Source organism: Babylonia areolata, chromosome 27 (assembly GCF_041734735.1).
Source record: "Babylonia areolata isolate BAREFJ2019XMU chromosome 27, ASM4173473v1, whole genome shotgun sequence".
Lineage (NCBI taxonomy): Eukaryota > Metazoa > Mollusca > Gastropoda > Neogastropoda > Buccinidae > Babylonia > Babylonia areolata.
In genome coordinates this window covers 21,732,726-21,746,681 of record NC_134902.1, presented here as the reverse complement: position 1 = coordinate 21,746,681, position 13,956 = coordinate 21,732,726, and the positions used below count along the sequence as shown (strand labels likewise).

At 43.1% G+C, this 13,956-nt stretch overlaps 1 protein-coding gene across 1 annotated transcript in view; it reads left to right on the top strand.

The window, feature by feature from the left end:
• Nucleotides 1-12,844, top strand: part of LOC143301534 (uncharacterized) — a 17,029-nt gene extending 4,185 nt beyond the window's left edge. The window contains exon 2 of the mRNA XM_076615904.1: nucleotides 11,295-12,844. Within this exon, the coding sequence (XP_076472019.1) occupies nucleotides 11,295-11,447 (153 nt within the window). The 3' untranslated portion in view covers nucleotides 11,448-12,844. The remainder of the gene's footprint in view (nucleotides 1-11,294) is intronic.
• The last annotated feature ends 1,112 nt before the right edge of the window (nucleotides 12,845-13,956 follow it).

The window sequence follows — 13,956 nt, the reverse complement described above, 5'->3', positions numbered from 1 at the left end:
CCGCCTACCACAGGGGCCGTAATCTACGACTGCGCGCACCGGCTGACTGTGGCCGACTTTTAAATATGTCCTTCTTGCGGCAACAAGCTCTCCGAAGCCATACAGTCCCTCGCGGCTGACAATGAATTTCACTTGAAAGGAATGATGTAGCAGCATATTTTGGGGGAGTAGTTGTTTGTTTGTTGTTGTTTTTTCACCCACGCACATGATTTTCTTTTCTTTTTTCTTTTTCTTTTTTTCTTTTTTTGTTCGGCTTTTCTCTTATTCAGTTCGCTGCCAAACACTCCCACTACGCCCCCGTCGTCCAAGCCCCCCCCTCGCCCCCCCCCCCCCCCCCCCGCCCACACCACCCGCCCCCCCTCCCCCCCACCCCCACCCCCACCCCCACAAACAGACAGACATATATATGTATATATATATCCAGACTTCCGGCATATCTGTCAGCAGGTGATTTGTTTTTAAGACCCGGTTTCTCGTCCCGGTGAAAAAACAACAAAAATAAACAAATAAATAAATAAATGATTGAATGAATAAATAAATGAATAAAATGAAAATAAATAAAAAAAGGTGAGCTGACATATTTATCCGCTTCACGAAACCCGCTTCATTGAGGTTTGTTTTCGTTTTTTGTCCACACAGTGAGTCATGTTAAGCCGTGGGTTGTTGTTGATGTTCTGCACACACACACACACACACACACACACACACACACACACACACACAGAGAGAGAGAGAGAGAGAGAGAGAGGTGTATATATTATATTATATATATAGTCAGTCAGTTCAAATCAAATCAAATTATGGTGCTTAAAGCCTCGCCGACCACTAAGGCCATTTCTAGGCTATTGCCACCTTAGCATATATATATATATATATATATATATATATATATATATATATATATCTGGTGCGCCTCGTTGTCCATTATGAGAGAGTACACACACACTAGAGAGAGAGGAGAGACAGAGACACAGAGAGGAGAAGTCTGAATTATTGTTTTCGCCTTTCTGCCCGTGGGGCGGGGGAGCGGGGGGAGGCCGGGGGGGGGGGGCGACTTCCATAAAGAGAGAGAGAGACACACAGAGAATAAGAAACCAGTCTTTTCAGTACATAATCATGTCTCTTGCAATAAAACACGCAAACTGACGTCATCTTGGGAGCGGCGGGAAGCACTAAACCGGTCTATTGTGTGCACGACACGTTACGGTATTAACCCCACAATGGCTCACCTGGAGCTAGGGTCGTTCTGGGTTTATGGCAAGCCGTGAAAGGCTGAAACTGTGTCCACTGCAATAATGACGTCTTTGATCTCACGGAAACGAACGCACTTGACTGACTGGAAGGCGAAACGTGGCGCACCGAAAGGACTGACACGGGAGTTGAGCGGTGGTTTAGTGGTTATGTGCGCGCCCGGCTGGGAGTGTCGTCCACTGATTCGAGTCTCATATACGGACGGTCTTTTTTCTTTTTTTTTTCTCGAACCCTCCCCCCTCCCCCTACCCCCCTTCCACTGGACCTTGAGTGGACGTCAGGGTGCTATTCACTCGGATCATGGTGTGTTTTACCGAGGTCTCGTGAACAGTATAAACTTTGAGCACGTAAACTCGAGAACCCTCGCCAACGAGATGGCTGTCCCTGGGCAAAAAAATCTGTAGAATGATATGATATATGATATGATATGCGTACTTATATAGCGCCTATCCTTCGTCAGAGGCCAGGGCTCTGAGCGCTTTACAAACACGGAGTCATTTGCGCCACTGGGTAGAGCCAACTAACAGCTACCATTGCGGCGCTCATTCGTTTCCTGTGTCTATGACTGTGCTTTCAGTCACGCGCGCGCGCGCGCGCACGCACACACACACACCACACCACCCCACCCGACCCCACTCCACACCATACACACACAAACACACACACACACGTAATATTTTATGTGTATGACCGTCTCATTTTTGTTCCCCATGCAGGCAGCCATCGTCCGTTTTCGGGATTGTGCATGCTAGAATATGTTCTTGTTTCCATAACTCATCGAACGCTGACATGGATTACAGGATCTTTGACGCGTGTATTCGATCTTCTGCGTGCTTATACAGACGAAGGGGTTTCGGGCATCTTGATAGTAAAACTTAAAAGGTTTGGAGGTAAAAAAAAAATTTAAAAAAAAAAAAAAGAGAGAGAGAGATGAATAATGCAAGGCAATCTGAAAGTGTAGTTTGGACGGTTACTTTGTTCTTCCCTGGCCCTTGTTGCAGATAAACATAATGATACGATGGTGCGTGCGTTCTGTGCATGTCACATGTGTGCGAATGCACGGCAGACATGTGTGTGTGTGTGTGTGTGTGTGTGTGTGTGTGTGTGTGTGTGATGTGGTGTGGTGTAGTGTATATATGGATCAGTCCGCACTCTGTGACGCCATCTTGTAATTTGAAACTGAAACGTTCCATCACGCATTTAATCATTCAAGCCTTGCAATTGATTCTGAGTCAGTTTAGTCAACCCCACAGCCCCGGCTGTCAGCCATACGATAAACAAGCAGCCACACTGAAGGTCCCCAACAGTCTTAAGTGTCAAACACGCAGCTGGGACTCGAACTGCCCAACCGTCCGAATCTCCGGGACACCTAAACCTTCTGTCGGACATGATGAGAAGCCTCCCCCCCCCCCCCCTCCCCCTTGTCCGACGGGGACCAAGTTTGACCGTGTCAGTGAGAGGGTGACCTTGCAGTCAGCTTCAGTGCTCCGATTGCACTTCCCTCATTACCTTTTCACCTCAACACACACACCCTCTGTCCCAAGGTTTTATTTTCCAGTAACACGTACTACTTTTTAATGAATCATGTCTCCTGATTTATCGTTGCATCACAGGTACTAACTTTAATTATCGCCTCTTTACTTAGAGGAGGGCAAGTAGAACCTGGGGGGACATGTCGATTGATTTTTTTTTTTTTTTTTTTTTTTTTATAAATCGAATTGTCTCCAAGACAGCAAAAAACGTATCCACGACTTTCCAGCCCTGAACATACCTTGGCGATAAAAAAATAATTAATGTTCCGAAGTCGACATATTACTGGCGTGTTGGAGACCTTATTGCCGGGTAAAGAAAGGGTAGAGCGACCAAGCACGGCGCCATTAACAGCCCAGTGCAGTCATGACACAAGCCACTGCAATCGTGACTAGCTTCAGTTAAGGCGACAGCGCGTGATCACCTGCCAACTGGAAACTGTTCATGCTGTTGTGTGTCTGCCAGACGTTTTGGGGTCATGTCACCGCTGGTGTAAATATAGCACTTTTCCAGCTTCCGTGATAATAATTTTCCTGTCAGACGCAGACACTCTCACACCCCCTCCCTGCCTCCCACACCCGTGCACCTGACCACAGTATCAATTGTCGATGCTTCTTTTTCTTCCTCTTGCGCGTGTGCGCTATCATCCGGTGATCAGTTTCAGGGATATGACCGTCACCTGCCGAGCTGAAAACATCAAAGCTAATACCTTGATGATTATAATCATATATTAAACCGGAAAAATACTGTCAAGGCTGGGAGTACTTTGCACAGTTCTGAATCGGTGTTGGATTTTCTAATGGTGGTGAGCTCGGACCTTTTTGTGAAACTGACGTACTGTCAGTGGGCTATAAACAGTGAAACTTTGGACCTTATCTGCTATTTCCAGTCTGAGAATGACTCTGGATGTGTAGCATTAGATGTCCCCACAGTCAATCTAATTACTATTAAGAGAAAATGACCTGGTGACATTATGTACTTCTCCTTTTTCTTCTCCCTTAGCAGATCCGGTGTAGCGTATATGGATCTGTCTGAGCGTAGTGACGTCTCCTTGAGTAACTGAAGTCCCCTAAGTCAGTGAAGCAACAATGGGACGCCGCACAAAAGAACTATTCACCAGATTCCTCAAGGTCTGTCGGTTGCGTGTCAAAGCCTGGGTCTCTGCAAATAGTTTTTTTAAAGTCCATTCTGCAATGTTGTCAGTTAATGTTGGTTTTTTTTCTGTCTTCCCCTCCATCTCTCCCCGCCCCCTCTACAGTTCCAGTTACAGATCTGGTCAGATGATTTCCCCCTGCTGTTTGTAACCCTGTATTTCCTGTTGCATGTGATGAGTAAACCCAAAATAAAACAATTCCGACAACGAGATTCATGGACTTTGCCATGATCTAACTTGTCCAAAACAGGCCACACCGTGAAGGGAAATAATGTTGTGTGCAGCATATTGCTTGCATGATGAGGAAACTTCATCGCCGGATGACAGAAAAGGACAAAGCGGCAAACTGTGGCGCCATAAACAACCCAGTGCAGCCTTGACAAGCTCCACGTTGAGCACGTGATCTCTTGCTAATTGGAAACGGCTATCGATATCAGACCTTTCGTGTGGGTTACGTCATTTCTGATATTAACTCCAGCTTGGTAACAATAATTTTACTGTCATGGTGGGGACACGCACGCTCTCTCCTGCTTCCTTCATCACCTCAACACGCACACGGAACTGCCCCCAAGTCACAGTAAAACAAATACTTGCAGACATAAATAAAAGGGTGGCGCCAACTCTGATGGCCGCGCTCTCCCCGGGGAGAGCAGCCAAAGAGATCTGTTGTGACACAGATACAACAGACAGTATAATACCATGCAATCCAATGCAATGTAATGCATTACAATAGAACAGCAGTTGTCTCTTCCCCCTCTTCTGCGTACGTACGCTGCAACTCCCACATGCTCTAGTTTCTAATGTGGACTGGACTTTACATCCAAGAATATTTTCACAGTATAACGCAATACCATAAAATGTAATGCAATGCAGTAGAATGCAATGCATTACAATACAAAAGCAGCTGTCTCTTTCCCTTCTTTTTTGCGCTCGTGCGCTGAAACTCACACATGCTCTAGTTTCTGTTGTGGGCTTGGATTAACATCCAAAACCGTTTTCACTCTCTTTTGTGTGTGTGTGTGTGTTTATTTTCACATTATAACGCAATACCATAAAATGCAATGCAATGCATTACAATACAACAGCAGCTGTCTCTTTCCCTTCTTTTTTGCGCTCGTGCGCTGCAACTCACACAAGCTCTAGTTTCTGTTGTGGGCTTGGATTTACATCAAAAACCGTTTTCACTCTCTTTTGTGTGCGTGTGTGCGTGTGTGTGTGTGTGTGTGTGTGTGTGTGTGTGTGTGTGTCCGTGTTTATTTTAAATAAAGTGCAGTCAGAAATGCAACAGAAATGCGTTCGACAATTATCAATCACAAAATGAAAGTGTTTCAGTGATGACAAAATGAAGCTGTTCTTTGAAGCCTGTAACATCATTGGATTTCTGGGGGTAATAGGCAACATGCTATTTTGATACAACTGATCAACTGGGTCCAGTACATCGAATGCGAAAAATCTTTGCTTTATCACACTCAGACCCTGTGCAGTGAACCCTGACAAAATTATATAGATGTATAACTATCTGAATAAGTATCTGTCAATATATATATATATATATAAACACACACACACACATATATGTGCGTGTGTGTGTGTGTGTGTGTGTGTGTGTGTGTGTGTTTGCTAGTTTATAAAGAATCAACTGTAAATATCACTGTTACGAAAGAAAAGCCAGTTTCCTAATATCAAAGCCATTGCTTTGTCAGTAATGTATAGCCTTCACCTGAAGCACTATCTCCGTTCATATGTGAAACAGACAGACCAGACAGATCCTCCCATTTTTGTGCCCTCAAAAACCATGCAGTTGCGCGCGTGGACAGACAAGCGAAACAACCGTCATCAGATATAGATTATTTGTGTTTACTCTTGTCTTTGTTGACCGCCTTTGGTTTCGACAAAGAAAACTGGGAAACAGGGACACAAGACACCATTCATACGCCTGAAAAAAAAGAAAAAACAAACAAACAAACAAACAAACACCTACTCAGAGAATGGATACATCGGCAGAAGTACACACGAACAAAAAAACATTCAGGCACACATTCACACAGACGAACTTACACACACACACACACACACACACACAGAGAGAGAGAGAGAGAGAGAGAGAGAGAGAAACGGATATAGTCGGTGAGACCTATGACGGGCAAATCATCAGCATGTGTGTGAAAAAGCCACCCACCACCACGAGCAAGCCCCCCCCCCCGCCATCAGTCAAAACCTGCACACGACTGCTGGTTTGTGACAGGGCTGAAGCTGAGGAACGAAAGATTTTAAATTAATCACCCGTGACTTACTGTTACAAGCTGTTCTTTGTTACTCCGAAGAAGCAAAAGGAAGTTGTAACAGACAGGGGCAGGCAATCTGTTAAATTCAACACTCCAGTTTTTTTCGCCACCACGGAAGCTACTCCGCCCCCCGCCCCCAACTTCAGACATTCAAAATTTGAAGAATAGTCAGAATATGGAGCTGTGGCGTGTGTGTGTGTGTGTGTGTGTGTGTGTGTGTGTGTGTGTGTGTGTTTGTACATACATATATAGATGTGTGTGTGTTTTCGGAAGAATTCGAACGACACTTAAAAAAATTATTTTCATAAATATGCAACAGCGTGATAAGCTGTCGATGAATGGATCTTACGTATTTGTCATCTGACGCATAGTAAAAGGTAACACCGTTTTTTGTTGTTGGTTTGTTTTTTTTTCCATGCTTTTCGTCTTTGTCTTTTGGAAACCGTTAGCGGCGGTCACAGATACGACAGAGAAAGGTATAATCTATCATATGTGACCTTTTCCATGTGACTTTGGCGGAAGCTGAAGGTCACCATGTTAATCCTGTGTCTGTGTCAGTGTGTGGGTGTGTGTGTGATCTTGGTGGGAAGTCAACATAAATCGGTTACATTCTTTTTACACGGAGTATTATAGCTTGTATTAGAGCCTGGCGTCTTACTAACGTCGGGTTCCAAGAAGAAGAAGAAAAGCTCAGAAATACACACACTTCCTTGTTTTTTCTTTTGAAAAATGATTATTTCCGACGTTCCTGTCAACAGCTTAACCTCAGGGTCAAAACCATGATAAAGTCGTCCAACAGGATCTGGAGCCGTCTGTCGTTTATTGTATGCAAAAATTAAAAATAAATAATAAATAAAAACAATAAAAAAAATTTTTTTAAATGTAATGCAGCTCTTTTTCTCTTTGCACTGAAAGGTACTTGGGTGCGGTTTCTGCAGTGCGGACATGCCACTTTAAGACTGAAATGCTTCTCTGGCAAGCCGCGATCCATCACTCATTTTACAACTTGAGGAAATAATAATGTTCCCATGTCACAGGACCCCTTGACAGACTAATCCCTCAGGCCAGGAAGTTGACACTTAATCCATCTGCCAAAAGACGGAAAAAAGTTGACGAGCCGCACTTCTGGGACCAACAGAGCGCAGCCGGCTTCTTGAAACTTCAGCCTTTGTAATGTTCGTAGGAAGCGGTTGAAAAGAGGAATTAAGTAACAGTAAAATTCGTCCTGATAGTCTTCAAGATTCTCCCAAGCAAGCTCCCGACTAAGGTTTCAAAGACCAGGGTTTGGGTGATATGGCAAACGAACCTGATGTAAACCAGCAATGCGTTCGATAAATGAACTGAATGTTTCAAAATGTATTGAACGGTCAACTCCACTCACGGTTACTTGTTTGTTGGTGGCACGGGATGGGGATGGTGGGTTCGGGGACGGGGAGGGGGAGGGCGGGAGGTGTCGAGAATCCAAATATGTTCAGCTGTTTTAAAGCTAAATGTTTATAGCAAAAATAAATAAATAAATAAAACAGATTAAAAAAAATTAGTGCTAAGATTTCTTGGGCACAATAATAGGTATTTTGTTCATCACGTATGTAAACAGTGGGTCTATATAATAACACTGATTCGGTCAGCCGTTATTCTGTGTCTATGGATGGATGAGTGTGTGTGTGTGTGTGTGTGTGTGTGTGTGTGTGTGTGTGTGTGTGTGTGTGTGTGTGTTTTGTAAATTTTAATAAACTCATTTTCTCGGGAAATTCTTCGTCTGTAAACACCAATTCTTATTTAGATTAGATTAAACACATTTTTTTTTTATACATACTAGTTAAAGGACTGTAAATCTATCTTCCGGACTAACCTGTATTTCCGGATCGTGAGTGTTTTATTTCGTTTACTCTCCGATTCTGTAAAAATCTGTATATATAAAAAAAAAAAAGAAAAAAAAAGGAAAAATTCTTGAGTCTGCTGAAGATTCCGCAATTCAAAGAAAAGGAAAATCATTTCTGGACAGAATAACACTAATTACACCTTTGACCTGTTTACTAAATACCAATATTTTGAAGAAGGTACTGAACTAGAATGTGCATGCTAAAAAAAAACTACACCAAACAATGTGACAATCGGTAAGAATGCCATTACTACTTTTGTTGTGATGTATCAAAGCGGTAAAGTCATGAAAAAGACGGGAAATTGCTGAAAACGTACACGATGGTTAGACGGAGGTGAAATGTGGATTCGAATTTGCAAAGACTGTCTAGCAGCACAAACCTGCACAACAAAATCCGTTCTGTGTCGGTAAGCACCCCACCCCTCATCCCCACTGCCCACCCACCCTACCCAAAGAAGGGTTAACTTACAGCTTAAACATCGTCTAATTGCAGTAACTCAGCTGTTAATAAATAAGATTAAACAAATAAAATTAAATAAAAATAAATAGAAATAACCCGAACATAGGAGACTACCCATAGTTCTTTTTTCTGTGCATTGTAGTTGTACTACAAGCAACTGGAGTTTTTGTTACGATGCACGGGGATGAACAATGAAAACTATGCGTGAATGAAAGATGACTGGACAAGATCTTTTTGGCCGGCGTAGCGTACTAGAATCAACCCCCCCACCTTACATTTACCCCCACATTCCTTTTGAGTAACCAGACTTGATTTCCCGCATAGTCTTTATGTGCATATATGTGGGTGCGTGCTTAGTGTTGGTGTGTGTGTGTGTGTGTGTGTGTGTGTGTGTGTGTGCGCGCGCCCGCGTGCGTATTGTGTATGATGTGTGCGTGCGTGGTGTGTGTGTGTTGTGTGTTAGCGCACGAGCGCGCGTGTGTGTATCTGGGTGTGGTGGTGGGGATGGTGTGTGTGTGTGGGTGTGTGTATGTGTGTGCGCGCGCGCGCGCACGCTTAATGTAACACCAACATTCATGATTCACGACCGCCATCTACTCGTGCACCGCGACGGTCCGACTCTTCGGACACCCGAGACGGTCTATCATTCGGCGCTTCGCGCGCACGCACGCACACGTTTTTGCACACACCAGCTAAACGGTCCAATGCTAAATGTGTTAATAGTGTATAAAGCTGCGTGTAGTCTTAATTACTTGAGCATTTACCTTTGACTTTCATCTATTGGAACGACACAAATGAGTGGGGATATGAGCTAGAATTAATCCTGAAGGACCTTTCTCTGTTAGCAGATTTTACTCCCTGGGGGTGATTCTGAGATGGGAATAGGGTTAATCTGGACACCCCATCCCAACCCAACCCCTTCCATGTACTTTTTATTGCATACCAGGTTTATCCTCGCAACACAGGTTTCACTGAGCGACCAGCACGTTTATCCATGAGCGCTTGAGTCGATTTTTTCCAGCACAAGAGCATTGCCAAACCCAAACCAGCTCAAGGACACGCCGACAGACATGAACTGTGCCACGACAAAGTTCGTGAACTGCTACATGGCCTGGCAGACGTTTCATTACTCGGTTCAGTCGCCTCTCCCGAGTCGCTGCCAGCGACTTTTGCGCTTCAGATCACCAGTATGTGCGGACCTGCGTCAGTCCATGCCTTCGGACTTCGGGAAACGAAGCCACTTGCGTGCAGTCCACTGATTAATGTCTGCCGGTGACGGCACAATGCATCGTCATTCTCGGTTCCCGAGAGACAAGCATGGATGAGTGGTTGAAGGCCTTTCACTATTTACGTTAGCCAGATCGGTGACAGGCTACAGGTTATACTTCCTTCCCAATTATATCAAATTCAATGACAACGCTTCTGCATTGTTTCTGACTGGAGGACTGAGTGAGGATCAAAGATTTCAGAGGGGAAAAAATCGTATTTCTCTCCGTACTAACAATTTGTTGTTTTTTACGAAGACGACGTCATAATCGAAATGTGGGAGAACGCGACCAATCTCCGCCGTTCAAAATGTTGTCGAAAGAACAGGTCTTGTCCGGAGTCTTTATTTTTTTCAATACGCTCGGAAATGAAACGCGGACCTTTTCATGTGTGTATTTACTTTGTATGTCGACACCAAATCGGGCTTTAAAATAGGAACAAATAATTTTTTCCACACATTATAATTACGACAATGAACTGAGAAGGACACGAACAATTATGACAAAGCCTAGAAATGTTTCCTTAGTTTGAAACTTTGACAGATGTATATTTTTTTTATCGTAAAACAAAATCCCGAACGATGTGGGCTGCTTGAGAAAGAACTCGTCTGTTTCTAGTACACAACTTTTGCTTTTGATGATTCGTTAAATGTACATATTGGTAACTGCCCTTTCCTATCTCTCCCCCCCCCCTCCCCCACTCCACCTCCACCGTGGGCGTTTTTGGAATGTTTGTTGTTGTAGTGCAGCACGAATCACACGTCAGTCGTGTCGAAGGCTTACCTCCTGTTTTGCCGATCGTTTTAATACGGACACGATCGACTGTAGTGCTATGCAAACAAATGAATGTGCACACGCCAATATCAATTCTAAACAACGTGGGTATAAAGACTTACACTCCTACGGTATGTACCACAAGGTCAATGCCTGGGTTTAATGTGTGCAAAGTGCACTGAATGAGGACATGATATGCTTCCAACAGCATCCTGTGGCTTAGAAGTTTAAGCTGAGAGACTGTTTTTTCGTTTTCATTCAGGAACACACACGCACACAAATGCACGCATGGTCGAGGGCGTGCGATGATAACGGGTTGCATATACACGTGTGCACAGCTCCAAAGAGTCCCAGAACAATTAAGGGGGTGAATGCATGGAATGATGATGGATCGATCGCTCTACAGTTTTCAGTATCGACAGAGATACAGCAGTAGATACAGTAGGAGATAGGTAAAGAGGGACAGATGGAGATGAAGAGGGATACAGATCATGACTGTGATTTTCTGTTCAAGCAATGCAGAAATATAAAACATACTGACTGTCAGAGCGACCGACTGATGATTGAAGGACTAACGGACAGACTCAGACACGGACCAGACAGAATGTGAAGCAAGTGCGGAAGGGAAAAAAGTTACCCAAATATAATAAATGCTCACAAAAATAATCCATTGCCATTTTTACCATTGTTTCAGCCAAGATGCGTCAATTCCCTGCGAGGTCGGTGCCGGCGGATGCGTATCGGCGTCTGCTTCCGCATGTGCCTCAACAACGTGATACGATGGGTCTGCCGCAGGAACAACGACGCCAGAGGAAGAGCGGTGTGCCACATCAGACCAGTCGGCTGATCTCCTTGACCCCTGCACGCCTCATCCTCTCCCAACTGACAAAACTAACTTTGGGCCATCGAAGCTGCAGTGAATAGTTTTACTTGACTGTGGGGGGGGATAAAGGTACAACTGGTGACAATGAAAAAAAAAAATTAATGCTTGTAATTTATTGTTCACATTGGTCGCTATACCTTTGGGCCAATTTTATAGTAAGAACGCCGATGGATTTACTGGATTCACTTATACTACTACTCCCATGCGTTAATATGTTTCCTTTTGTTTAAAACCTACCAACACCAACGCGATAGTTCATCTATCAGTTTTAACTGAGCAACATTGGATTTATCATGTTATAACTTTTCGACAGCTGGCTTGTAAAAAGTAATAAAGATAAAATAAAATTTCAACCGAAAAGAAAGGAGACACAGCAGCGGTCCGACTTCCAATCTGAATGAGAACCTACATGACAAGAAATGGTATCTACTGGCAAACTATTTTACTGACACTGTAAAATAACAATTATTTGCCACTGTAAATCCAAATACTGAGTGCTCCTCAATCTCTGAAGAATAACGATTTTTCAATGGTGCTTTCTGAGACTGTTCAGCGTATCTGTGCCCTCCCAATTTAGACGGGGAGAAAACTCGGAGCGCACATAATGAACTTTTAAACTATTCTACGTTTTCTTTCTAGGTGGCTGTTGCGGCACAAAATGTCAACACGGTACAAAATGTCACAATTGCGAGTAAAGTTGAAAAGGTGAGTATACAAGGACCACTACAACACAGACACACATGGCCTAGTGGTTAAGACGTCCGCCTGTGGAGTGGAAGCTCCTAAGTTCGATCCCCAGCTGAGTTAAACCAACTGTGTGTCTGTGTGGTAGTGGTCATTGTTTACTCACCTTTTCAACTGTACTTTACTCAACTGACGAGTCAGACCCGACGGAAAACGGTCTATTCGTGTGTGACAAATTGTACCGCAGTTGACATAAATATACAATGTGGAACAAAATGTCACAAAAGTGACAAATTGTCATGTTTTGACATTTTCTACCGCGCACACCGGTACAAAATGTCGTAATTGGGACATTTTGTACCGTGAACAGTGGCCAACTATTGCTTAACTAGTTACCAAAGACTCGGTCGAGTTATCTAAAACCCCATGCTTTTTCAGTTTTGTTATGCGGATACATAAACACTGCTTTATTGGCTGTGATGTTTGTAATGTACAACTGTTTCCACAAGGCCAATTGGTTAGAAAAAAAGGTGTAAGTTCGGATGGCAGTTTTAAGACAGCAGATCACATCTTAATTTCTAAGTGAACAAGATGATCAAGCCAAACTCTATCTGTAAGTGGATTTTTTTTTTAACAATTTTTTTTCGTTCCTTTAAAATTAATGTATACACACCGAATACCTCTTCTGTTCAATATGATCTCATCAAGATCACGTATAATACACACGTTACATATATATATATATATATATATATATAGAGAGAGAGAGAGAGAGAGAGAGAGAGAGAGATCTTCCAAAACATCCAACTTGCTATAACTATAAATAATGCGGGTGCGGGTGCGTGTGTGTGTGTGTGTGTGTGTGTCTATTGCTCAAACATTCTCGTAGAAAGCAACTGAAAACGAATTCAATACCAGGTTTGCAATTAGGTAAACCTTAGTAACTGATTCTAACAAAAAAAAAAGAGTTGTCACTGTCTGTCAACACAAAAGAAAATCAACAGACGGCTTCTTATACATGTGTATTATTTGAAATTCTTAATCAACTGGTCAAGCTGTGGCACATGTGTGCTCCAAGGTTTGTGGTTACTCACAACCCACGCAGGCTGATACACTTTACACGCGCATTTCTCTCACAACGACAATCAGGGTTTGCAAACGAGTGTCGCTTCAAAGCCATGCTAGTTTTGCTAAGGTCAGTGAAATTATTAACAGAAATCCAGTAAACATTGATCGGCTATTGCTGTCGCTTGTCCGTGTTTTGTCTTCACAACAAACTAAGCCGTTCCGTCACTGCGCACATCAAATTCTATATATGAATCAAATTAATGACTCGAGTTCGAGACCACAAAGTCGAAAGTCTTTGTAAATCTGTACTGCTCCGATGCAGTTTAATTGTCTTGAAACATTCCATGCTGTCTTGAGGTGAATAAGTATGAAAAGGGTTTACTGAGTAATCTTCGTTAAAGCATAAAATCGCTCATGGATGATTCTCTAAGATGGTTCACTCATTCTGTGGGAACATCTCGTCCGAACTTATGTCATTAATTCACTGTGATAAACGACAGTGGCATCAGTAAGTATTCGTAACATTTTCCTTGCATCATTTTCCATGTGAGATAGTACAGGCCAACAGGACAGAGACATTCTATGCGGTTTTTTGTTTGTTTGTTTGATTTTTGTTTTGTTTTTTCTTTGTTTGTTTTTTTTGGGTTTGTTTGTTTTTTCGCAAAACGCAACAACACAAATACGTTGTTAACTGGCTTGATCATCTTGTTCATTTTACTCC